Source organism: Phoca vitulina, unplaced genomic scaffold, assembly GCF_004348235.1.
Source record: "Phoca vitulina isolate PV1807 unplaced genomic scaffold, GSC_HSeal_1.0 scaffold22, whole genome shotgun sequence".
Lineage (NCBI taxonomy): Eukaryota > Metazoa > Chordata > Mammalia > Carnivora > Phocidae > Phoca > Phoca vitulina.
Window position 1 is genome coordinate 14,525,523 of NW_022589725.1, and position 27,047 is coordinate 14,552,569.

The 27,047-nt window shown below is 47.8% G+C and overlaps 1 protein-coding gene across 2 annotated transcripts in view; it reads right to left on the reverse strand.

Annotated features, from left to right (window-relative positions):
- The window catches only part of NOL4L (nucleolar protein 4 like), a 123,987-nt gene that overhangs the window by 34,916 nt on the left and 62,024 nt on the right, over window positions 1-27,047 (reverse strand). For both annotated transcript variants that reach the window (XM_032419289.1, XM_032419290.1), the window contains exon 4: window positions 23,894-24,003. In XM_032419289.1, coding sequence (XP_032275180.1) covers window positions 23,894-24,003 — 110 coding nt within the window. The remainder of the gene's footprint in view (window positions 1-23,893; window positions 24,004-27,047) is intronic.

The window sequence follows — 27,047 nt, forward strand, 5'->3', positions numbered from 1 at the left end:
GGGGTGGGGGACACTGAACCTGCAAGCAACCTCAGACTCAGGCTAAAACATAACTCGCTCGTCCCCAAACAGCACAATTAGACCCCAGCAGAGAAGATGGGTCAAGGGCAGATGTCCCCCTCCTCAGATTCACAACCTCTGTTACAACGGATCTGCCTTCAGAAAAAGCCTATGCTTTAACAAGGATGAGGAGCTGCCCTCGTGGAATTCTGTGAGGAAATGGTAAAATACAAAACAAAACAAAACAAAAATACCAACAACGATCCCACCTCCTGGTCCCTCTAGTCGCATCCGAAAAAGAAGGGCAATTTCTCCTGACTTTACGCTACAACTCATTCACAGTGGAACCAGCAAAGAAGAAAAAACAAGAGAGCCATCTCGATTGTTTGCAATTTTGAAACAGACTGCCTTTAACCCTCCAACTTTTTTTCTCCAAAAGCCTTTTTCTTTCTTTCACTGAAAGCTGTGCATTGTGAACAATCCGAGGTAAACAAGGCTCCCTCTACAGGTGTGAGTTGGAAGTACAACACTACAGGTTCAGAGCTCAGTATTCACCCATAAGAAAAATGAAAAGATGGCAACACATCAAATTAAAGGCATGCAGAGCAGACTTCCTTCCACACACGCTAAAGGTTTTTCTGTCAATATAGAACTTAACTCTCTTTTTAAAAGAGGGTCTAAGCACGTTATTCATTAGCACCTTTTATCCATGAAATCGAATGTGTTTTCAAATCAATGCACCCTTCCCAGTTTTCTCTAATAGATCTTTACTTCTCATCCTCTGTGGTGGGGGACGGTTCAGAGACTGCATCACACATGTCCACATCCACACATGTTGGTGCCCAGTTACGATTTTTAGAATTTTAATTAGTGGCTGTGACTCTTCAGTTCATCCAGGGAGATGTGGGAGTTTCCAGCACGGGAAATGCCCTTCCTCACTCTGAAAATGAAATAATTCAGGCCCCGGATTTCCCATCTCTTCCCAACACATTTCTAGAGACCTTTGACTTCTCCTGGCCTGAGTCACTATCTCACAGCAGTGGTGGACATTTGGGCTTGAAATATAAAGCCAAATCCAACTGAAGTTCAAAGGTGGAATTGAACCCAGATAACCCACCTCTTCTCTGACTAATAAAAGAGAGCCAGTACCGCCTGGGAGAGCAGAGCAGTGATTTTCTCTAGGCATGAAATGTGAACTCATTTACCATCACTGAGATAAAACAGCCTCAGCCCCACTCAGCCCACAGAAAGCAGTTGGGAACCCTAGAGAAACCTGGCTGTTTAGCAGCACTGAAAATTAGGTGAGTTTTCCTGTGTGCTGAAGCCTGCAGAAATCTCCCAGATCCTTAGTCCTGCAGGAGCTGCCACTCCTTGAGTAACCTTGTGCCGGTTGCTTTCAGTGTCCTTGTGCCTTTGGACAACTCCCTCTATCCTTAAAGTGGCCACAGCACAGGTCCCAACAAGGAATGGCATGACCTAGTTTCTTGACCACTAATTCTCCCAATGATGTGTCCCTTCTTTCGGCCCCAGTCTGGTGGGAGACTAGGGCAGAGAAGGCTGCTCCCATCTGCTTAAGAGGGCAGTACTGCCCTTGTGTCCCCTTTGTGTCAGGCCCTGCAAACTGTGGGTGTTTTTGTAAATGGACAATTGGCAGGGCATTTGCTCTAGAGAGCTTCTTAAGCAGCAAACCCCTCCAAGCAGATTTCTATATGAAATGAGCATACTCCACAAGTGGGGATCTGGCCAAGGGAACCAGGAGTTTGTTATTATTAGGAATAGCAGGATCTTAGCCTGAGCAGAGAGGATACTGTTCAAGCATCTCAAAGCATTTAAAAACCCATTTATCCCTATAAATTACTTACTAATGACAGAAGGGAACAGGTACCTGCACAATGGAGAGACTGGCAGACACCCTCCAACCATGTGATCAAATTCAGTTGCCCCCAAAGTGGGGCCACCTGACATAATGTGCTCACCTCCTGATGAGATGCAATTACCCATGTTGTGTTCCCCCCTCAAAATTCTTAACCTGAATCTGATCATGAAGAGACAACCAGACAAGAAATCCAGAAAGAGAGACTCTCCACAACACAACTGTCCTGACTCTTCAAAAGATTCATTGTTACTTATTCGGCTGTTCTAAATCATGAGACTAAAGAGAAATAACAACTAGATGCAAAGTTCGAATCTTGCTTGGATCCTAGAAACAAGGAGTAAGGTGGAGATGGGGTGGAGAGGCCCAGGAAGGGGTGGGGGGTGGAGTGGAGACAGGGGTTGAGGGTGGAGACAGGGATGGGCTCTGGGCTGAGTGGTCAGGGAAGGGCCCTCTCAGGAGTAAGCCTGAATGTGTGGCTGAAGTTGACAACTGGGTGAAGACCTGGGGTGCAGTCTTCCAGGCAGAGGCAAGAGCTGGTGCCAGGGTCCTGAGCTGGGAAGGGACTGGCATGTTTGAGGAACGTAAAGGTGACTAGTGTGGCCAGGGCGAGATTGGCCGGGGTGCGGGGGAGGGTGAGAGGGTATTCAGGACCAAGCATGCATGGCCATGTACGCAACTGTAAGGTGTGTGGATTTTATCCTAAGAGTGAGGAAATGATGCAATCTGAATTATGCCTTTAGACCAGAGGAGATGAGATTATAAGGAAGTGAGAGTGGCAGCAGGGACACCAGTGAGGAGGTTGAATAGTGTCCAGCCAAATGGGACCAGTTCAAATTCTGACTCTGAGACTAGACAAGTGACCTTAGGCACCACACTTAAATCTCTCGAAGCCTCAGTTTCCTGATCTGCAAAGTAGATAATAAGATAGTGTGCTTAATGTAGTATTTGACACTGAAAGTTCCCCTTTGAGGGGCACCTGGGTGGCTCAGCGGGTTGAGCATCCAGCCCTTGATTTCGGTTCAGGTCATGATCTCAGGGTGGTGAGATCAAGCCCCGCGTCAGGCTCTGTGCTGAGCATGGAGTTGCTTGAAATTCTCTCTCTCTCCCTCTGCCCCTCCACCCCACCCCTTTGCTTGCATGCGCAAGATCTCTCTCTCTCTCTCAAAAAACATTAAAAAGTTCCCCTTTGAAACTGGACACTGTGGTGGTCAGCCTCTAAGATGGCTCCCTGTGATCCTCACCTCCTGGTATCACACCCCAGTGCCCTGTCACAATGAATAGGGCTGTGGAAGCAATGAGATACTGCAGAAATGAGAGTGTATGACTTCTGAGGTGAGGCCATAAAATGCAGCTTGATCTCCTCCCCAGACGGAGTACTTGGTAAATGGCAGCTTTTATCATCATTATCAAGATTCTGGGTTTTCACAATGATGGCCATCCCCCTCCACAAATCCTGCACCAGTTTACTCAGCCACAGCAATGTGTGGCAGTTCCCATCTTATGACATGCTTGTCAATGCTTAGGATTAGCAAGCTCTTTTGTCTTTGTCAATCTAAGAGGTGAAAAATGGTATATCTTATTTTCCTTTGCTTCTCTTCATTTGGGAGTGTGAGCATTATATTTATGTGTATCATGTGTCTATTGGTCACTTGCATTTGTTAGAACAACTTGTTCATATTCTTGGCCCATTTCTCTATTTGAGTTGGTGGACTTTTTTTTCATGAAGGAAATTTAATCTTTTGTCATATATTTTGTAAGTATGTTGTCCTTTTGCTGTCTTTTTATTTTATTTATGATGGGATTTTTTTTTTGCCATATGGAAATTTTACATTTTTAGACCCTCAATTTTTTTCTGTTAAGGCTGAAGCATTTCAGGTCAAAATAAAGGTTTTTGTGTGTGTGTGTGTGAAGATTTTATTTATTTGACAGAGAGAGACACAGCGAGAGAGGGAACACAAGCAAGGCGAGTGGGAGAGGGAGAAGCAGGCCTCCTGCTGAGCAGGGAGACCGATACGGGGCTCCATCCCAGGACCCGGGGATCATGACCTGAGCTGAAGGCAGATGCCCAACGACTGAGTGACCCAGGCGCCCCAAAACAAAGGTTTTATTCCACTCAAAGATTATAAAAGTAATTCACCCATATTTTCTTGTAGAGCAATTATAGCTTCATTATACGTAAATCTTTTTTTTTAAGTAAGCTCTATGCCCATTTATCTCCATATAAGTAGTGAGGTAAAGATCTAGTTTGTATTTATTTTATTTTATTTTTAAGATTTTATTTATTTACTTGAGAAAAAGAGAGAGAGATTGAGAGAATGAGTGGGAGGAGGGGCAGAGAGAGGAGCAGACTCCCTGCCGAGCAGGAAGCCTGACAGGGGACTCCATCCCAGGACTCTGGGATCATGACCTGAGCCAAAGGCAGACGCTTAACCAACTGAGCCACCCAGGCGCCCCTTATCTATTTATTTTAGAGAGACAGCACAAGTGAGTGGGGGCAGGGGCAGAGGGAGAGACTCAAGCAGACTCCCCACTGAGCGTGGAGCCCCACAGGGCCTCAATCCCACAACCCCAAGATCACAACCCTGAGATCACAACCCAAGGGGAAACCAAGAGTCCAACGCTCAACTGACTGAACCCCCCAGGTGCCCTCTCCATGCCATCTTTTAAATAATTCATCTTTATCCACGGATTAGAAAATACCAACATTCTATCATGCTGATTTCCCATTATTTTTGGAATTGTCTATTCTATTTTATTGATGTATTCCTGTCCCAATATTATAACTCTAGAATATATTTTAATACCTGGTAGGGCTAACAGTCACCTCTACCCTCCATGAACTGTCCAATTAAACCCAGGCCATAGCAGAGAGGTGCTCTAGGTGCAGACAATCATGGAGAAAGGAGAGGCTTGGGGTAGGGCGTCCCTGGAAGAGGTGACATCTACTCTGAACCAAAGAAAGCAGGAGGAGTGTGACAGGTGGCAAGTAGGGAGGGCATTTCAGCAGGAAAGAGGAACATGGATGGAAGCACCAAGGGCTTCACACATGCCTGAATTCAAAATACTTGATCTGTGGGTTGGGTAGTACCTTGGCTTAACTATTTATTCTTTGCGTTTGCTGATTTTTACACAGCTGGCTGCAACCTCATAGTCAGTTTGACACCTTTGCTGAAATCTAGGAGAAACTGTCCAATACTGCTTCCTCATTCCTTCTCTATTTAGATAAATTTCCCATTACAGATATAACTAAAAGAGCCTGACTTGTGGAAATACACTTTCCTAACAACCACAAGAGGTAAAAAGTATAATTTCAACAATCTCCTTTTCAGCTTCAAAGTGTCATCAGTTAATATCTGTTCGTTTCACTCTCCTACTCCAAAACCTTCAATGGCTCCCAGCTGCTGGCAGAATCAAGTTGCAGCTCTCTGGCCTGGTGTTCGAAGCCTTTCACAGCCCTGCTGGCCTCATATCCTTCTGTTCCCAGCTGCAACCTCTGCGTCACACAGACTCACTATCTTCTGTGCCCCAATCACCCATGTGTGACCCCCTCCATTCCCTTGATCATGCATGCTCTCAGGCACATGTCTTTCCACAAATATGTATGGACCCCCTACCTCATGCCAGATGCCACGGTAAATATGGGTGACCCAGCAATGAACAATAGGATACAGGTCTGCCTACTCGGAGCCTGCAGGCCAGCAGGAGAGAGAGAGAGAGACTAAATAAATGACCACAGGGTTTCTGGTCACGGGATGTACATTCAGTTTGTACTTGACAGTTGTGGGACCTGCTGGGAAGCAAGTGCCTAGCATGTGAGAGGGACAGAGTGGATCCTGGAGTGCTGCACTGAAGAGGTGACATTTAAGGTGGGCATTGCAGATTGCATGGGTGTTCGCTCAGGGGGAAGATGTTTTAGGCCATTAACAAAGACACCCTCCACCCCTGCCAAATCTGGACCCCTCCGAAGCCAGAGCGCCAATCTCGCAGGCCACCTGGCTGGCTCCTGTGGCAGGTCGCTGCTATTCCTCTGTCACCTCCTGTGCTTGTGGTACTTCCCGTCTCCTGCTTTCTACCTCATTTCCCCAACTCGAGCAGGGACTCTCAGGGCTGAGACAGGCTCTTAGGCGGCAGAGTCCCTGGCAGCATTGTGCACACCGTAAGAACTCATCACTGCATCACTCGGGACCCCGTCCTGCCCTTTGCCCAGTACAGTGCTGAGTTCTGCAACGGAGCTCTGGATTAAGCACACCATGGGTGACACAGGCCACACTTTGCCACTCCCACAGAGCATGCACCTCACCTCTTCTCTCTTCCTTCTTTCCTAGTGCCTTTGGAGAGGCTCAGTCAAAAAGCCAAGACCAGCGCGCAACCTAGCACTTGCACTCCCAGGTATGCACATGACCAAATGAGTATGGATGGGCCCTAAAGCACACGTACTAGCATGGTCACGGAACACTATTCACAGTAGCCCCCGCCTGGAAACTAGCCCAGCGTCCACCAGCAGAGAATGGGTAGTGGTGGCACACCCGGGCTGTGGGAAGCTGGGCCGGGGGAGTCCTCAGGGATGAAAGTCTTGCTGGCTCTTCAACAGGCGACTGGAGGAGGGGCGAGGGCCCCCCTGCAATCTGTAAGACACGGCAGCCACCTGGTGCTGCTCCAGGGAAGCCATGCTGGGAGGTAGGGACAGGTTGTCAAGAGAAAGGGGTGGGTAGCACTTCCTGTTTTCACCCTAAACCCCTCCGTGACGGAGTCCACAGCTGGGGATGTGTGTGGGGCAGACAAGGCAAGGAGGCCTTTCTGATGGCTAGAGCCATGTGCCTGGGGGGCAGCACCAGGGTGGGGGTAGAGCAGGGGAGCAGGTGACTGGGCTGTGTTCTGTTTGCATTCAGGCCCTTCCTCGATGTGACCTCAGGCAGGCAACCTAACCTCTCTGAGTCTTGGTTTTCTCATCTCTGAGCTGGGGGACGACAGGGACTCTCTCTGAAGGCTGCTGTGAGGCTTAAATGCAGAGCCGCCTGCAGGGGGCGTGGCTGGCGCCCAGTGCGGAACACTTGCGTGAACCTTAGTTACCATCATGTCGATGACAGCGTGAAAGATAAAGTAGTTCGGAACACTGAGCGCCTACTGTGTGCTGGGTCCCGCCCAGGTGCCAGGACTGTGGTGCTGAGCTAAGGAGATGTGGGCCTGCCCCCATGAAGCCGATGGTGCTGGTGCCGCTGGGGGCCTTGGCCTGTCCCTAGCTCACTATCACCTTCTTTTTCCTTTCTCTCCTCCTTCCCCTTCCCTTGGGAAATAACAGATTAATGTCAGAAGGAACAGGGCTCTCTCTCACACTAGCTCTATGACTTTGGACAAGTCACCTAAGCTCTCTGAGGCTGAGCCTCAGTTTCCCCAGACATGTGGGGCACCGGGCACACAGAAGGCCTTCAACAACCGTTCCTTCCCTCCTCCTTCCTCCCTGCTTCTCCTCTGTTTCCTTCCCTATTACTCTTTTCTCCTGCCCAGTCCTTTGGCATCTTAATACCCAAGGGCAGTGTCAAGCTCAGTTGATGGCACCCAGGCCATGGGGGATACTTTGGACTGATTTACCTGCTACCCAAACTCACCATTTCTCCCTTCCCTTCCTCAACTAGAGAGGGTGGGAAAACAAAATTCTTTCTCTCTCAGCCTCCCTTGCAGCTGGGGGGTAGCCATGGGACCCTGGCCAATGCGATGTCAACAAAAGTCTATTGGCAATTTTCTGGGAAAGCTTTTGCTTTGCTGGACTGAGCGTACACCACCCCTGCCCATCTTCCTCTCACCTTGAATGTGGACAAGATAGTTGCAGCCAACTTGCAAACATGAGGAAAAGGTCCGCAACATCACAGAGGCATCAACGACACCGTAGACGTTCACACCAACAATGGCTCCTCCACCCCTCTTGTTGCAGGAGAGAAACAACGTCACGTTTGGCTAAACAGTCAGCTGAGTTTTTGTCTTGCAGTCAGAAGCATCCCTGACTGACTCACGGGATTCCTGCATGAGGATGCGGATGGACTGGACAGCAAGGACCCCACTCCTACATGGCCTTTTCTCTAGAATGTCAACTCCTTAAGAAGACGAAGGAAGGGGGCTATGTCCGTGCGTGGTGCCTGGGAGAAGGCAGAGCACTTATTCCCTTTCCTCATGAACTCCGCAGGGGGGAAAGCTGCCCAGGCTACTGCACGGTCGTGCCCGGACGCTTCCTGAGCCACAGCAGTGCACCAGTTAAAAAGTATCTTCTGTTTCTGTGCTATTTTTCTCTTGAGGCACTTAGAGCCATTCCAAAGATCCACGCCTTAAAACAACCATGGGGATAGCAAGGCATGGGCTCTGTTACTCATTTCTACCGGGGAGGAAACTACAGGAAAGAAAGGAGTGCTGGCCTGAGGCCAGGCTGCTTGTGATCCTGCTGGGCTGAGCCCTTCTGCCTGTCTTTAGCACTCCAGCCCAAAGCTCAGGGCTATCCAGGCCCTGTTACTGGGGTCCTAGGAAGGGTGGAGGGGCTGCTGCCTGGGCACAGGAGGGGAAGGCGGGCAGAGCTCTGGGGCCCTTTGCCGGCTTTGCCAGCGACATGCCTGCCTACTGCTGACCCTTGAGATGCTGGGCTTCCTCCCCAGAAGGATTTCCTTGAAGAAAGGGGTTCCTCTGTCAAAAAGCAAACTTTGGAAACCACTGAAGTCTGGCCAGAACCTGCTGTTTCAGTAACAGGGAAGCTGCAGCATAGAGAAGTGAAAGCTAGATAGCTGTTCAGGAGCAGGGCCATACCTAGAACCAGAGTCCCTGTACTCTCCCCTGGCTGCTTGTCTCTGCTCACTGTCATCCCAGTTAAGCCCCTGCTCTCCTCTGCTGGAGGAAAACGCAGCATGAGGTTTCACACTGCACACAACAAACTTTGAATCCAGCTGGCAGGCCCCGAGAGAGTTCTTCTACAGACTGCTCAAGCTTATCGCAAGCCTGTCTCTGCCTTACTCCCTCTGTCCTGGCCCCCGTGCTGTGCCTCCCCAGGGCCTTTGCACCTGCTGACTCCTCCACCTGCAAGGCCTTTTCTCCTTCATTGCCACAGGTCTGGCTCCCTCTTATCATTCTGGGCTTGGACTGCCACCTCTTGAGAGAGGCCTTCTCACCCAGAGGTGCAGTCTATCAACTGTCCCTATTTGAATTCTCTGCCCCAAACTTCTCACTTTTGCATATTTTTTCTTACTGACTTGTTTATCATCGCTACAGCCTGGGAGTTCCCTGAGAGTAGGCTCCTTATCTGTCTCTTTCACTGCTGTATCTTCCACACTCAGAACAGTGTCCAGAACATAGTAGGAACTTCAATGATTTTTTTAATGAAGGAAGGAAGAAAAAATTTTACAAATATACAAACACAGGGTCACAGGGAGGACAAGGGTCTGGTGGGCTGTGAGCAGAAGCCGTGGGCCTCTGTCTCCTCCATCTGAGTGGAGCCGGGGGGGAGCTGCCGGCTGCCCGGCGTCCACGCCTGGTCACCCTGAGTGGAACAAAGCAGCCAGCACAAATTCACAGTGCAACACGGTGCCATCCCACCCTCAAAAAAAAAAAAAAAAAAAAAAAGGCTGCTAAGGCTGCTAATGAGGTAAACACGATCATAACCAGGAAAATCTTGGCCATGCTTCCTTGCGTCCACCCAAAGCCATTATCTCTAATTGATCTCCAGACATCAGCTGGAGATTTAAAGCGTCTGAAGCCCTCCCGCGTCCCCCAGGTCTGGTGACAGAGGCCAGCTCACCCGCCCCCCCGCACCCCCCAACTGGGTCAGATCTCCTCCAGCAGCTCTTTGCTGGGGTGCCGGGACCCCGCTGCACCCCACGTGAGAAGGAGCCATAATGGTGGCAAGAGTCAGGGTGGGTCGAGAATCTATGGAAAAGCCACGGCCCACAAATGCTCAGCCTTGAGGGGCCCAGAGACTGTATTTCAGGGCCTTCAGTGGAAGGCTAGACAAAGCCACCAAGGGTCTTGCCCTAAAAAAAATGTGGCAAAAAACAGGGAGGGCTGGAGAAAATACCTGCCCCATATACCCTCCCTTGCTCTAAATGAAAGAGATACTCTGAAAACTGGAGTTAGGAGTTTAGTTGTTCAAAACGGCAACGACAACAACAACCCAACAGGACTTAGTCACAAGACAGGGCCCTTCTGGGTCTCGGTCAGGCTGGGCCCAGAGTAGGGAGGGTCACAAGGTCAGCTGTCGGTTCAGTGACCATCTGGATGCTTTGAGTTGCTCCTTCCTGGCCCGGCCCAGGAGAGACACCTCCTCTCCTGCTGGGTCTCTCTTGTCCTTAAAGACGGATCGGGACTCAGCTACCCGGGGTACCTCCCAGGGGAGGCTTACAGCCCGAGCTCCGAGAAGACAGAGCTGCCGCCTCCTGTTTATGGAAGCCCAGGTAAGCGGCTCCTGACCTTGCCCCCGGCTTTTCCCTTGACACAGATAAAGCATCCCCGCGTCTAGCCCTGTGCACAGGAGTCTGCTTGTGGTACCAGGCAGCTCTTCTGCCTGCACCAGTAAATTATGGGCACTGTGTGCATTTTTTTCCCTGGATAATGGGGTTGAAAGGCCAGGTCGGCATCCTCCCATGTATGGGGGAAGAGGTCAGCAGCCTGGAAGGGGACTGAACCTTTCAGAACCGATGGGGACAATGAGCTCTTTAGGTTTGGGGTATCTACTGGCTCCATCAGGCAACTGGCTTTTGAGACAGGATGCTGGTTGTTTTCTGCTTTTTTCCCCCACACAGCTTCAGGGAAGCAGGAAGAAAGAAGAGACGCAGATCTCTCTGAACCCAGGCTGTCCTAGCAAAACAGCCATTATGCTAATTTTATTTGAGTATCCGGAAACTGCAGCAAGTTTCCAGAAAGTACCTGAGCATTCTCAATAATGTGTATTGGTCCCTAAAATAATGCCCTATAACAAAGATGTTTAGGGGCGCCTGGCTGGCTCAGTCAGTACAGCACGCAGCTCTTAATCTTGGGGCTGTGAGTTCAAGCCCCACATTGGGTGTAGAGCTTACTTAAAATAAAATAAAATGAAATGAAATAAAATAAAGCTAAGCTAAACTAAACTAAAAAGATGTTTGACAATGGGTTTTTTATTCCCTATTTTGTCCTCTCAAAGAGAGGTTTCCAAGAAAACTGTCCCTCTAAAATGTAGAAATGTCTTCTTTTGCTTAACACCATCTTTAGGAGGCTGGGAATGCTGGGTTGTTGTTGTTTATAGCCCCCAGATTCTAACCCTGGGATCGTGATGCTCCTGGCTCACAATCCACCCTTGTTTTTTGGTGAACAGAAAGGCCTGCAGTAAAAGCGTCTTGACTTCATATTTGCGTGGTCAGATCAATAGTGCCTCTATGTTATCTTTACCCCACCAAGAAGGAGATGCAAAAATTTTTAGGCATTAAACAATTTTTTTCAAATAACTTTCTTTTTAAGCCAAGATAACTTTGAAAAGGACATCAAGGAGGAGAACCATTCCTACTAGATATTAAGACATATTAGTCTTAACACTTAAAACAGTTTGGGGCTGGTACAGGAATAGACAAAGAGGCCAATGGACTGAAGAGAAGTAGATTCTGTTTCAGATGGAAATTTAGTAAATTATAAAGGTGGCATCTCAAATCAATGGGGGAGAAAATAGATTCTTTAATAAATGATGCTGACACAGAGGGTAAAGCAGGATCCACATCTCAGAATACACCAGGATAAGCTCCAAATGGATCAGAGATTAATTGAAAAATAAAAACGTGCTTAGTTTTTGCTTTTTCAGCTTAAAGGGTCTAAAAGGAAGGACACCCCAGTCGCAATAAGCACACTTACCACCCAGATCGTGGTTTTTAATATGATTCTTCAATAAAAGGAATCAGAGCTCCTTTGAGATATGGCTGATTCTAGCATTAGGGCAGGAAATATACAAGGTGAGCCTGGAGCTTCTTATAGTGCCAAAAAGTAAAGAAACACTAAAACAACACAATACAAAATGAAATCCTACAAAAAACAACCCCCCAAGCCCCTCAATCGGGGTATGTCCAAAGACCACAGGAACCAACTGTAAGAGCTCCCAGTGGCCAAAGCTGGAACCAGTTTCAGCATCAAAAGAAATAAAGTAGTATCGGGTTATAACCCAAAATGTAAAATAAATAGCCATATAAATAAATTATTGAAAGATTAAATAAATATATAAATGAGGAAGGAGAGGCAAATCTCCCATGCAAAAGAATTCCAAATAATATATGTAGAAACCTTGTCTTCAAGCAGGGAAATTATAACCCCCACTCCTTAGGTGTGGGCCGCACAGAGCAACGTCCTGCCAAAGTGTACGGTATGGGGCGGGGGGAAGAGTAGCTTTACAGTTTTGAAACCTGACAAACATTATCTCAGCCAGGTGTGACCAAGGCCAACGCCAATAGTCATGAATCATATTGACAGTATGTACCTTTGATATGATGTGGCAAGGATGGAACTCTATGTCTGGGGTCTTCCCCTGAATAACCCATAACTCCAGTTTTATACTGAGAAAAATATCAGACAAGGGGCACCTGGGTGGCACAGTGGGTTAAGTGCCTATTCTTGGTTTGGGCTCAGGTTGTGAGATCGAGCCTCGCATCAGGCTCTGCTCTCAGTGCAGAGTCTGCTTAGGATTCTCTCTCCCTCTGTTCCTCCCCACCCTGCTCGCTCACTCTCTTTCTCAAATAAAAATAAGTAAATATATATTTTTTAAGATTTTATTTATTTATTTGAGAGAGAGTGAACAAGAGAGCACAAGCTGGGGGAGAGGTAGAGGGAGAGAGAGATGCAGGGTCTGGGTCCCAGGACCCCGAGATCATGACCTGAGCTGAAGGCAGATGCTCAACCGACTGAGCCACCCAGGTGCCCCCAAAATAAATAAATCTTAAAAAGAAAAAGGAAAATGAGTGAAATTCAAATCAATCATTAAAAAGAATCTGCTTCTCCCTCTCTCTCTGCCCCTCCCCCTCGCTCATGCTCTCTCTCTCAAAATAAATAAATAAAATCTTTAAACATATAAAAATAAATAAATAAAAGAGAAAAAGAAAAACATCAGACAAATTCCAGAATTCTACAAAATACCTGACCAGTATGTTTCAAAACTGTCAAGGTCATCAAAAACAAGTGAAAGCAGAACAACTGTCACAGATGAGAGGAGCTTGAGGAGACATGACAACTAAATGTAATGTGGTATCCCCAATCAGATTGTGGAACAGAAAAAAGGAAATTAGGTAAAAACTAAGGAAATCTAAATAAACTATGGACTTTAGTTAACAGTAATGTGTCGATATTGTTTCATTAATTATAACAAATGTATACCAACCACATAAAATGTTAATATGGGAAACTGTGGGGGCGCCTGAGTGGCTCAGTCGGTTAAGCGGCTGCCTTCGGCTCAGGCGTGATCCCAGGGTCCTGGGATCGAGCCCCGCATTGGGCTCCCTGCTCGGCAGAGAGCCTGCTTCTCCCTCTCCCTCTGTCTGCCGCTCTGCCTACTTGTGCTCTCTCTCTATCTCTGTTAAATAAATAAATAAAAATCCTTAAAAAAAAAGAATATGGGAAACTGTGTGTGTGTGGGGGGAGAGTGGATCATGTGGGAATTCTGTACTATCTTCTCAATTTTTCTGTAAATCTAAAACTTTTCTAAAAAGTAGCCTATTTAAAAAAGTGAAAACATTGGGGGTACCTGGGTGGCTCAGTCGGTTAAGCATACGACCCTTGATTTTGGTCAGGTCATGATCTCAGGGTCATGAGATAGAGCCTTGTATCAGGCTCCATGCTCAGTGGGGAGCCTGCTTAAGATTCTCTTTCTCCCTCTCCTTCTGCCCCACCCCACTGGCTCTCACACTCTCTCTCTCTCAAATAAATAAATACATCTTTTTTAATAAATGAAAGTACTAAAAGAGAACATAGAGGTAGAGTGGAATCATTTAGCTTTATAAAGACTCAAATGCAGAAGCCATTAAAGAAAAAAAAGAAATTGAAGACATAAAAATAAAAATGACAAAACACACATCATAAGCAAGATCAAAAGATAAAGGGCTAAGTTTGGGGAAAAAAGAGGCAATGGCTAACTCTGGAGAATCAAAAGAAAGGAAATGTAATCACAGTATGCTAATTGGCTCAGCTATGAATAATATATGCACAGTCATAATAATATAGATAATGAAATGATTTATCCAAATAGAGAGGTTTGGATAATATTGAGGGATGGAGGAAGGGGAAATAATAGGTGTATTTATTTAAGGGTGTGATAGTATAAATACTTATCTCCTACAGCAAGAAATTAAACATCAACCAAAACAGCCCAAATTTAAAAATCAAGAACTAGCAGCATAAGCATATGTTATTTAGAAACAAAAGTTAAAACCAGAAGAGAGAGCTAAAAGATAAGAAAAGAGGCTGTCGGGGCTCCTGGGTGGCTCAGTCAGTGAAGCGTCTGCCTTCGGCTCAGGTCATGATCCCAGGGTCCTGGGATCGAGCCCCGCATGGGGCTCCCTGCTCAGCGGGAAGCCTGCTTCTCCCTCTCCCACTCCCCCTGCTTGTATTCCCTCTCTCGCTGTGTCTCTCTGTCAAATAAATAAATAAAATCTTAAAAAAAAAGAAAGAAAGAAAAAAAAGAGGCTGTCTCTGAAAAAAGAAATTAAAGTGGGGAGGCCAGGGCAGTGTCTGCTGTTTTTCTATATGATTTTTAAAATATGTATTCTATTGATAAAAATAAAAATGAATACAAATCAACAACAACAACAAAAAGATAAAGGGCCACTTGAGATGCTATCTCTGAGCACGAATCACCTTGGAGTTATGGGAGAGGGGCTGAGGGGCACAGGGCAGAATCTGAGAGCAACTGCCCCACCCGCACATCATCTCACAGCAGAAATCCTCCAACGATCATTCTTTGCCTGGAAAAATCCAAACAGCAGCCTTGGTCAAGGTCAGTATTTTAGTTGCTTTTTGTTTTTCTCACTGCAGCACAAACCTTCCACGGTGCCAGAGATTTACTGAGACAGAAAGAGGTTTGGGCTATAGCCTCTCAGATCTTGAAAATGGAGCCAGGGCCATTTTGGGCTCTCATGGAGGCAAGCTGTGCCCCCCTCAGTTCAACAACATAACAAGTAACGGTGGGCTTGATCCTAGAGGCCTGTTGAGGGTATCTGAGAGGCAGGAGGCAAGAGATGGAACAAGAGAAGGAAACCAGGAAGGCCAGGAGTTGGGAGAAAAGAAGGAAGCTGGGAACTGAGAAAGTGGTCCCAGCATGCCTTGGTGGATGAACCCAGTGGGGAGAGGAGGAGGACTAAACTCCAGGTAGCCAAGGCAGAAGACCCACATTCTCACAAGTTCCACAGGGTGCACTCCATATACTACTCCATGCACATTTCCAAGAGCAAAAACAGAGATGCTCAAAGTTTGAAGATACTGGTCTACAGAAGTGGCTATAACAACACAGTAGTACAAATTACAAAGGTGAAGAGACTGATGAAGGGGCCATGGAAGAAGGATGCTGCCTCTCATGGTGAAGCCTAAAGGTGCCACTTAGGTTCCACAGCACCAACCACCTCCTCAACCTCCCCCAAGGGCAGACCTCCAAGGTCAAGAGGCTCTGAAATCCTACTGGGAAACGGCCTTTGATCAACATAAAATATCTCACTTTGCCCTATTTAGTGCTTTTTTGCCTTGAACATTTACTTGTTTGATAGTAGCAGCACTGCCTTCTCTTTCTCTTCTTTTTGTCTTTGTTTTTGTGTCATTTAAAAAAAAAAAAAGTCTTTTGTAAATACCAAATGGATTTTGCCTTTAAAAACCCTCACTGGAGGTTTTTTTACTCTTTGCAGTGGAATCTAACCCATTTACATTTACTGTGATTTACTGGTATTTGGTCTTGTTCCTGTTAGCTTATTTATCATATCTCTTTTTGGTTGCTTCTTCTTTTATTCCCTCATTTAATTACTCTTGCTGCATTGATCAGGTTTTCTTTGTTTCTTTTATTTTTTTTCTAGGGGTTTAAAAGATCTAAATTCTATTTCTATTCCATGGAAATTACTGTTTAATTTTTAAAAAATACATCAGAACCTCTGCTTCCTTAATAGCCCATCAAAGGTTACCTACACTGAGCCACAACAGGGGACATGGAAACATTTCCTTTCTGCTATTTCTCCTCTGAGCTCACATCTTGCCTGGGCTGCAGTGCAACCTGAGGAAGGGGAAGGAGGAGATCATTATTTTTTTGTTTTGTTTTAAAGATTTTAGGGCACCTGGGTGGATCAGTCAGTTAAGCGGCTCCCTTCGGCTCAGGTCATGATCCTGGGGTCCTGGGATCGAGCCCCGCATCTGGCTCCCTGCTCGGTGGAGAGCCTGCTTCTCCCTCTCCCTCTGCCTGCCACTCTGCCTACTTGTGCTCTCTCTCTCTATCTCTCTGTCAAATAAATAAATAAAATCTTAAAAAAAAAAAAAGATTTTATTTTTTTAAAGTAATCTCTACATCCAACGGGGGGCTCAAACTCACAACCCCAAAATAGAGTCACACGCTATTTGGACTGAGCCAGCCAGGTGCCTTGGGGATCATTATTGTTATCAAGCTCTTCAATCTGTGTATCAGAGTCAGTGCTCATGGGTTCTCCACAGGTAGGAGCCCTGTGAATTAGGCACTGTTTAGGTTAAGTGACAGGCTCTCACTTCTTCTTTGGGTCTACCCATTTCTTGGGGTCCTTTGGAGGCTGAGAATGTTCATGAGAAAAGAAAGCCACAAATCGGGGCAAGGACTTAGAGAGAGAAGGAACAGAGCCCTGCTTTAATTCTTCTCTGTTCTGCAACCTGGTCCAAAAGATTAAAAAGTGAATGCAGTTAGTCAAAAAGTGGAAACAACCCAAATGTCCATCAGTGGGTGAAGGGATAAATAAAATGTAGTCTAGCAAGTGATGGAATATTACTGAGCCATAAAAAGGACTGAAGTTCTGACACCTGCTACAACATGAGTGGACTTTGGACACATTACGCTAAGTGAATGAGCCAGATACAGAGGGACAAATATGTGATTCCACTTATATAGGTACGTAGATAGTCACATTTATAGAGACAGAAAGTAAAACAGTGGCTACCAGGGGCTGGAGGAGGAGAGAATGGGAGTTACTGCTTAATGGTTGCAGAGCTTCTGTTTGGGGTGATGGAAAAATTTTGGAGATAGTGGTGATGGTTGCTCAACATTGTGAATGTACTTAATGCCACTGAATGGTCTACTTTAAAATGGTTAAAATGGGGGCACCTGGGTGACTCATTTGGTTAAGCATCTGCCTTCAGCTCAGGTCATGACCCTGGGGTCCTGGGACTGAGTCCCACGTGGGGCACCCTGCTCAACGGGGAGGCTGCTTCTCCCTCTCCCTCTGCCCCTCCCCCTGCTTGTGCTCTCCCTTTCTCTCTCTCTCTCAAATAAATAAATAAAATCTTTAAAAAAAAAAAGTTTAAAATGGCAGCGTGCCCGACTGGCTCAGTCTGAAGAGCCCACGACTCTTGATCTCGGGTTTATGAGTTTGAGCCCCATGTTGGGTGTAGAGATTACTAAACAATATAAATAAACTTTAAAAAATGGTTAAAGTGGCAACTTTTATGTTACAAATATTTTATCACAATTTAAAAAAAAAGTGAATGTGGAGCGCTTTTTGGAGTGGGCTTATTACCTCCTACACTTAAGGAGATTGGAACCTGAGAAAATTCCACACTTGGATTATGTTCATTTCCTGCCCAAATCCTTGCCTAGCTCCTCAGTGCTGGCTGAGGAAAGGGCTCTCATGTAGCCTCACTGCAAGGAAGGCCCATGCTCTGCGCCTCTTCCTCGTCCGTCTTTCTTCTTCCTCCTCCTTTCTCCAAACTGGCTTCGCCTCCTAGAGCTGTCACCTCTCAACTCCCCTTACCTGGGCCCTCTTTGCCCAGGGGGGTTTTAAAATAAGCAAACGTCCCCTGAACTGCCTGGCAGGTTCCTGGCCCCTTCTTGCCTCTGTTTTCTGTCTGGGTCACAGCTCCATGACTGCTGTCCCATCTACTAAGAAAAGCTCCTTGAGAACAATTATACTCTTATTCATCTTTATGGCCCTGGTCTCTTGGACAAGGTCATTCACTGTGTCTGTTTAGACACCAGGTGCATAATGGCAGTAGAGGTCACCGAGATTTCCCCTGTGCTTCTCATGTGCCAGGCGCCGTGCTCAGTCCTGAGCTTGCTTTGCATCATTTAACTCTTGGAATAACGCTGTGAGTTAGGTGTATTATTATTACTCCCAAGTAATAAAGCACCGAGAGTGAAGCAATTTGCCCCAAGTCACACAGCTGGTAGGCAGTGGAATTGGTACCCTCAGCCTGCCTCGAGGGGCGTGGGCTGGCATCCCGGCTAAGAAAGTGCTGCTCCATGCTGGCTGGCTGCAAGGAGCATGAAGGCCCGAGCTCTGGAGACGCCAGGGGCCCGGGGGGCCGGGGCTGTGGACCTTGCAGGCCCCACATGTGTGCTGGGGAGAGGAGAAGGGGAATCCTCCCCCTCCTCTCCGACCCTCTAGGACCCACGCAAAACTCAGCCAGGAGAGAGGCAGAGGAGAGAGAGGCAGAGGTTAATGGAGACAAGTAAAAGCCCCCGTCACTGGGGCTTAAACAATGGAGCAGCTCCTTTCACACGCTGCTGGGAGAACCATTAAATCCATTAGCAGGACATTAGCGCTGCTTCAGGAACTGGAGAAAGGGGAGGCTGAAGGAGGTGCTGACAGCCTTCCCACTCTGGGCAGAGCAAAGGAATCGAGGGGGTGTGGGAATCAAAAAAGAGCTGATCCAGGGGTCTCAGCCTCCATATCTATAAAATGGAAGTATGTGTCCGGGGAAGGAGTACAGACAATTTGTCCCTCTCCTTCCAGATCTGGATATGATTTCTACATTAGGGTCTCGGTTCAAACATGGGGATCTCAGGGAAGATCAGGATACCATCACCCATAATATGCATATCAAATTGTATGTGTACCCCTGCAGATCACTGAGCATTTGCAAGGTAGAGGTGACCTCCCTCCCAACCCCAGCCCCCGCTCCCCCCCCCCCCAGGCCAAATTCTTCTTGCGGTATTTCCTTAAGCATCATGTAATCATGTATTTAAGGCAGATCCCAGTTCCCAGGCCAAACAAAACCCTGACGTGCTCTGTCAGCAACTCTGCCAAGGACATTTTCCCTCCACCAACCCCACGGGCGGCACATCTGTTTCAGTAAGTGTGGAGAGAAGCTGGGCTTGGGGCCCTGGCAGGTGCACAGGTTCAGGGATGGGAGAGATCTGAGTTTCATTCATGTCAGTGGTTGTGTGACCTTGAGCAAGTGCTGAACCTTTCTGAGCCACAGCTACGGGATCTGCCAAATGAGGATAATAATGGGACCTTGCAGAACTGTGAAGGCAAGGGGTAAAGGGTGTGAAGTGCTGCACCCAGAACAGGTGCCTAATTTTATTTATTTATTTTAGAGAGATAAGGAGGGGGAGGTCAGAGGGAGAGGGAGAGAGAGAATCTTAAGCAGGCTCTACACCCAGTGCAGGGGCTCAATCCCACAACTCTGAGATCATGACCTGAGCCAAAACCAAGAGTCAGACGCTTAACCAACTGAGTCACCCAGGTGCCCCAGAACAGGCGCCTAATTAATAATAATCCAGTGCCTTACAAGAGCACCTACCCAGCTCACTCCCTTGTCCTTCCTCTGCTCCTCCTCTAAAACCCCAGAGTGTTGATTTTGGTTTTCCTTGTCTCTCTCACTGAACTGTGAGAGCTAGCAGGGCATAGACTCTCTTCTGTTCACCACTATCTCCTTAGCACCTGCAGCCATGCCTGGCTACGGTGAGCAATGGATGGATGGATGGATGGATGGATGGATGGATGGATGGGTGGGTATGTGGATGGGTGGGTGGATGGATGGGTAGATACGGGGGTGAAGGAGAGAGTGAATGACAGGAAAATTATAAAACCAGCTTATTTGGTAGGTAGAAACGTCTAGGCCCAGAGGATAAAGAGGCTCTGATAAAATGGAAAATCAGCACTGGAAAAGCAAAGCAGGTTGTTTGTAGAGGCTAATCCTCTTTCTATTCAATAGTCTGGAAGGCTGGACCCCAAAATATTCACAGTGACCTGAGTGGTGGGATGGTGGCGACTTTTATCACCATGCTTTTGCTTTTGGCTACTGTGGCCAGGTGTTACTTGTGTAATTAAAAGAAAAGAAAACCAAGTTACGCAGAAAAGAAATCCAGTGGCTGCGTGGAGAAGAGACCCTAGTGCTCCTCTTTGGTGTATCTTTAGGGCCCACAGCCCTAAAAGGGGATTTGCCAGCTGGGCCACTGTAGAGGACAGAGGCCTGCCTCTTACCCTGTGAGTGCGGCCCCCCTCCCTGGGACCTCATTTTATCCGAGAACGCTACAGAGCATTTTCCAAGGCAGTCCACGTCTCATGAAGTCTTCCTACCCTGCCCCCAAGAAAATGTATTCCTCGTACGTTCCTTGGTAGAACTAAATGTGATTTCCGTTTTATGTCTTTATAAGAATTTTCCCAAGTAAGGGGAAAAAAAAGAGTTTATAGGACTACACTCCCCTATTTTCAGCTCAGTCTGGCCACTGAGATGTTAGCTCCTGGGCTCTGTATCTTAGGGAGGAGATCCTGGGAGGCTCAAGTCTGACCCCCCCAATGTCTTGCATATGGAGGTCACCATAAATATTTGCTGCATTGAATCAGCCCTCAAGAAGAATCTTTTTTCTTTGTGTGAATATTATTAGATTTTCATATTACCTAATATCCTCTGTGGAGAAGGGCCCATTTCCCCGCATATTAATCTGATGCAACTGGACAACACGTAACGTGGCTCTGTCCAGTTCACACATAAACCCCACCTCCTGTTCATTGCCTGCTCCAAGCAAAGTGAGGGGAAAATGTTCTATTTGCCGTACTACTTGTCTCCTGGATATCTCAGCCTGGAAAAAGCCAATTATCGGGATTTTTCTCACCCAGAGTTTTTAGATGTAGAGCTTTGTTTGGCATTAATAAAATATCATGTATCCCAGCTCCTGTTCCTTTAGAATTGGGTTGATTTTCCATACGGCCTGCACGAGTGATTTGCAAACACGATAGGTGCCCTCTGTCAGCATTGCAGGGTCAGAGGGATGCTTCAGGGAACGAAGCCACTTTCAGAGCCTTGTCAGCACATGGGACCTGACAGTGGCAGAGCTGGGCCCCCAGCTGCGTTTGTATAGCAGCCCATTGACTGATCCCAAGGGGAGCCCAACTCTGACCTCCCTGCAGGAGAGAAGCTACCAATTCAAATATATGTATTTTTCGTTCCAACTCAAAGCTGAAGAATCAGAGACCTCTGGGTCCTTGGCCCTTCCTTGCCCCTGCAGAGAAATAATCTGGTGAGCACTGGGATTGCTTGTTTCGCCATGTGCCCAGCTATGAAGAACAGGGACTGCCTGAGAGACTGAGGCCTAGACAGCTCAGGGCTATGTGGCAAGTGCTGGAGCCTGGCAGATGAAAGACCACACGTGCTAGGTGTGATGTTGTTTCTCCTGCCCGGTGTGTGCAAGGAAGGTCTACACCTTTGATCTCCAGCAGCACAAGGGAGAACATTGGATACTGTCCGAAAACCCCCACCTGGGAAACTACGAATGAAGGCGAGGAAGACACAGTTGCCTCTGAGACACCTGCTCTCAACGTCAGCCCCAGCTGGACTCTCAGAGCACCCTGGGGAAAAACACCTTCCCATAATCTGCCTTTCCTTTGTGAGTAGCCCAAACCTCAGCAGGGTAATTCAACCATCTTGTTTCATGAACTTCGGTTCATTCACAGATACCCATCGAGTGCTTCTTTGCCCAGCATGTGTGTCTTCTCCCTTTTCTTTCAGCAACAGAATACCTCACACTTCTGCACCAGCCATATCAGCCTCTCAGATTCTCATGGGTGCTGTCCTCCCTTGAGCCACAGGGCCTTTGCACAAGCTGTTTCCTTGGCCTGGAGCTCTTCCCTTCAGACCTCCTTCTCAGCTCATGCATCCCTTTCTGAGGCAAAGCCCTGCTTTGATTCACCCGTCATGGCCATCTAAGAGTACTCGCAGCACCGTGTGTTCTCACGCACAGCCCTCATCACAGGTGCACTGTGATGACTGACTCATCTTTCCCCCCACTGTTTATTGCTACCTGCTCTGAGCTGGGCACTGGTGTGTGATTTTTTTTCATTAGTGTCTGTTTCCCCCAAATCATAAGAAGAACTAGTAACAGTAGTTCCTAAGACTTGCTCCTCCCTAGAGCCTGGCTCATGGAGTAGGGCTCCATAAATATTGGTTGAATGATTGAGTCCTTGCCAATGTACCTAACCAATAGATTTAATTCCCCACAGACAGTAAGAATTTGTATAACAGGACAAACTACAACAGGATCCAGTAATGAGGGATCACAATGCGGGCTACACTGACCACTCCTGGTTCCGGTGGTGATCTGGATCTAGCACCACTTCGTAGGAAAGACAGAGCCGTGAGGCTGTCCTACTAGCTGTTCAGGTGACTCTGCACTTCACGGTGACAGATGAGCACGGTGATAAGAATGTGTGAGAAGCCAGGTGCTCATGACAGTGTGGATGGTTACAGGAAAAGAAATTACTCTTGAATGAGAGTCAGAGATCTCCTGCTGAACCTGCACAGTGGTGTTTAGAGTTTATAACTAGTAACAAAACCCCACCTTTATTACTGACATTCCTGCACAGAAACAATTTTACTGTTGTGAGTTAGAAACCCCCACGCCATTTTCCCCACTGACATTATTTTTGATCATATGACATTTCTTAGGGGTGTCACCATCACAGAATAGACCACCTCAGGTGAAGAGATGTAGGAGATACAGAGACACGAACAACTCTATCACCCAGAACAAAGCTTACTTCCTCCAACCTTCAGGGGCTGGGGCATGGGGATGGGGGGACACACCATCCCTCCTCCCTTAGGGGAGGGCAGAACGTGGCACATTCAAGCCAGCCAGCTCAAGTCCTCGAACCGGGTGCCACATCCCCAGATGCTACCTGAACACGTCCTGTTACATCACCTTGGAGCTGGCTGTGCTACCAGCACCCACTCTGTGTACGCATGCTCGGGTTGTCAAGGAGACCAGCAGTATGTGGGACAGCATGCCCCCCAGCGCTGGAAGTCAGACTTTTAGTTGGGGAGGGGGGAGACCCATTCCCCCAGGTAGGCCTCAAAGGTATAGTAGGTTCATATGTCACAACAGATGAGAAAATTTGAAGCCGGAGATGAGAAATTATGACCCTGGTTTTAGGCAGTGGTGGAGGGAGGGGGTGGCATTCACCTAGTCCTTCCCTGAAGGACAGTCATGCTACTTGCTTTGCAAAGGGCTAGAAGGTAGACTGTGTGGGGAGGCAGGCGAGAGTGGTTTTCTTTTCATAGCCTGTTTCCATGGTGCCTGAAAGCACTTGGCAATCTACAGCTGGGGAGTCTTGGACAGCCAGGGGGCCCCAGGGCCTTATCTCACACGGGCCACCCGCCAAGGCCCATCCTTCTGGCCCCCCTGGGCTCCCAGAGTGACAGTGGCCACAGGCGAGCAGCCAGGGCCCCTCTCTCACCTCCCTGGGGAAAGGAGGTGAGCGACATTGCAGACAAAGGGCAAAGCAGAGAGAGAACAACTGAAGAGCCAAGGTCTACAGCTCATGCACAACCCCTCCCTTGCTCATGCCCTTGCGGAAAGTTCTACGAAGGATGAGCTTCCTGGGTTTCACTGAAGACCAGGCAGGGCGGTCTGCCCAGCAGACCCCCTAACTAGGAACACATTCTTTCCTTCCCCTCGGCCTGGACGGCAAGGCCCAGATCACCAGATAAGGGCCTCTTTGATTTCCAGTGTGTTTACACATGCTGTGGCCCCACATCTTGGAAAGAACCAACCACATCCAGGCCGGTTAGGACGCTTCCAGGCAGGGCGAGGGGAGACGGACGCCTTACCTGTTCCTGGGAGTTCATCACTCGCAACTTCATCTGCTTCAGGTACGTGGAGGTAAGGGGCATGTTGTAATCGATAATCCCGGAGACCAGGGGAGAGGGAGGTTCGTTTTCTGGCAGAAAGAACAAAAGGAAGCCACTCTGAGTCTGTGCCCAGGTTCCCCTGGCAAGCACCACACCCTGTCACCCACACAGAGAACACAGAGCCTGAGGAGGAGGAAGGCACAGGCCGGAGCTGCGAGCCGGCGGCTCGACTACCCCAGCCGGCCTGTGGATGTGGACCAAAGGTGCTGAGAAGAGGTTGCAGTTGGGGGCCAGTGTTTAGGAAGAGTTCACAGGTAAAAAATCAGGAATATTTGGTGGCTTTCAGAAACGGAAGTTCTGGTCATCCAGGGCCCACGTTGCCACATGGCCAACAACCACTGCAGCTTTGCCGCAGCCCCTTCTTGCAGATGGGACGGGAGCTTGCCGTTTTGTCATAGTCCCCGCCATTTCCTATGCACATTTTCACGTGAGTATGATACTTGCCAGGCCCTCGAAGACATTTATGCTTCCAGCCCCGGTCTGAGCCAGCTTCCTGGTGCACACATGCCGCCACCACCTGACCCCATCTCCCACCCCCACGGCGTCCCCCCAAAAGCATGGGCAGGTACCATATGGCTCACAGGTCTGGCCCAGGCCTCCAGTACCCGCCTCCCAAATTCTGGTCCCTCCTTAATCACATGGAGAGGAGACCTGGTCCTCCCATTTATTGCTTTCTTGTCCTAAAGATCAAAGTAACACATGTTCTTTTTGTAGAGCATTTGCAATGTGTGGAAAGATGTAAAGAAAAAAAAAAAAACAATAACGGCACTAAGCAGCTTGGCATATGCTTCTGTTTTTTTTCTTTCCTATGATTTCTCTTCCTTATGTACTTGATATTAAAATGTGTACAGAAAATTATGTAGTCCGCTTAAAAAAATTTTTTTTTTTTTTGCTTAACATCATCATAGTCATTTCCCCCACCATCAAAAATCTTGTTTTTCTTTGCAGATAGCATTTCTATAGCTGTGTACTATTTTACAATAATTTATTTAAGTCATTCACTTACGATTGGCTACTTAGGTTGTTTCCTATTGGGGGTTATTAAAAACAGTACTAGAGGGAACATCTTTGTGCATGAATATTGGTATGTATTTCTGATTGTGTCCTTTGTAAAGATTTTATTTATTTATTTATTTATTTATAGCACGGGCATGCGTGCAAGCGGCGGGAGGGGCAGAGGGAGAGGGAGACAGAATCTCACACAGATTCTGCACTGAATGCAGAGCCTGATACGGGACTCCATCTCATGACCCCAAGATCATGACCTGAGCCAAAACCAAGAGTTGGACGTTTAACTGACTGAGCCCACCCAGGCGCCCCTGACTGTGTCCTTTTTGGATGAGTCCAAAAAATGGAATTCATGGGTCAAAGGGTAGGACTGTTCCGGGACAGGGAAAACCCCCGGCTAAGCTGCCTCCTGCAGGGGCTGCTGCAGCGGACACTACCCACCCATTGTGTTCTGCAACTTAGCTGCCACTGGGGGTGCCCCAAGGGACAGACTTAAATGGCACAGGAATAAATCAAGGAAGATGGGGAGCATGATTAAAAGGGAGCCTGTAACCCTTCTCCCCACTCCAGCTTCCTCTTCAGATGTCTTCAGACACCTCAGATGACCAATCTCAAAACGCTGGAGTCACCTGCTGGGGCCTGTCACCCTAAGTGGGGTCTCATTCGGTCCGTTAGTCACTTGACCCTGCTTCACCCTCTGCCTGGGGAAGAGTCTTGGTTACCCTGTTCTCTGGTCTCCTTTTCCTGCCTCCAAGACCCCAGGCTTTTGGCCCAAAGCTCCCGCCAGTGCCTAGTTCTCTTCAAGGGCTGGAATTTGAGCAGTGCGAGAAGGAGAAGCAGGAGCGACTTCTGGGCTGGCTGAAGCCTGCCCTCCACCTTCGCCGCCGTGCTGGAGAGATGGGCTGAAGAGCAAGTGGGTGCCGGGGCCACGGTGGGGGAGCCAGAGGCCAGGCCAGGAAGGTCCCTGCAACCTTGAAAACACTATGCTGAGTGAAAGAAGCCAGATGCAAAAAGGCAAATACTGTATGCTTGCACTTGGATGGAATATCTAGCATAGGCAGACTCGCTGAGCCAGAAAGTCGAATAGAGGTTATGAGGGACTGGGTTTTGGGAATGGGAAGTTATTGCCTCATGGGCACATGGTTTCTGTTTGGGGTGGTGAAAACGTTTTGGGAAACACACAGCGGTGATGGTTGCCCAACGGTGTGAATATAAATAATGTCACCGAATGTACACTTAAAAATTATTAAAATGACAAGTTTTATGTTATAACTTACAATAAAGGAAAAAAGCCCCTGCAAACAAGGGGGTGAAGCTACCCAAAGGGGACAAGGGAGTCCCCTGGTTGATATGGATAAAACAGCCCTACAGAAAGTGGAGTCCGTGTAGACTGGGTCTGGGGGACTAGGGGTGTCCTTTTGAGGTGCTTTACTTCTGGGACCATACAGGTTGAATAACATTTTTTATCAGGTTTTATGAAAATGCAGAACTATGTTTTGCTTTTTGAAGCTGTGTTGTCACACTCAGAGTTTTTGTGTTCTTTAAGGAAGATTTTTGTTCTTCGAGGAAGAACTAAATGTCACTAATATCTCAGAAACTGGCTTAAAAATGGGCTGAACTTTTTTTTTTTTAATAGAGATTTCCTCTTGGTTCTGTGGCAGAGGGTTCTGGTCCGGCTGCACATTGGCGCCTTCGAACAGACGCCTGGCGCTGTGAGGGAACTAAAATCGGTTTCAGTGTCCTTGGGTCCTCTTCTTGCCGCCCCACCCTCAGCCCAGACTTGACCTCCTGAAACCCAGGGGCATGTTGGGACCTGCCTCCCCGCAGATCGACAGGGTTGGAAGCACTATGTGAGGCAGACATTTGAGCAACCACATTGAAGACATTTGAGCAACCACATTGAGATGGTGTCACTCAAAAGAGCCATGGTTCCTGTTTTAAGATCCTGGGTCTTCAGACAGAGAATTCTGCCATTTCCATTTCATTTCCTCAGAGACATGGCTGTCTGGTGAAAAGCTGTGAGCAAGGCCGCCCTCGCCTTAAGGATGGCTGGTCAGAGCTGCAA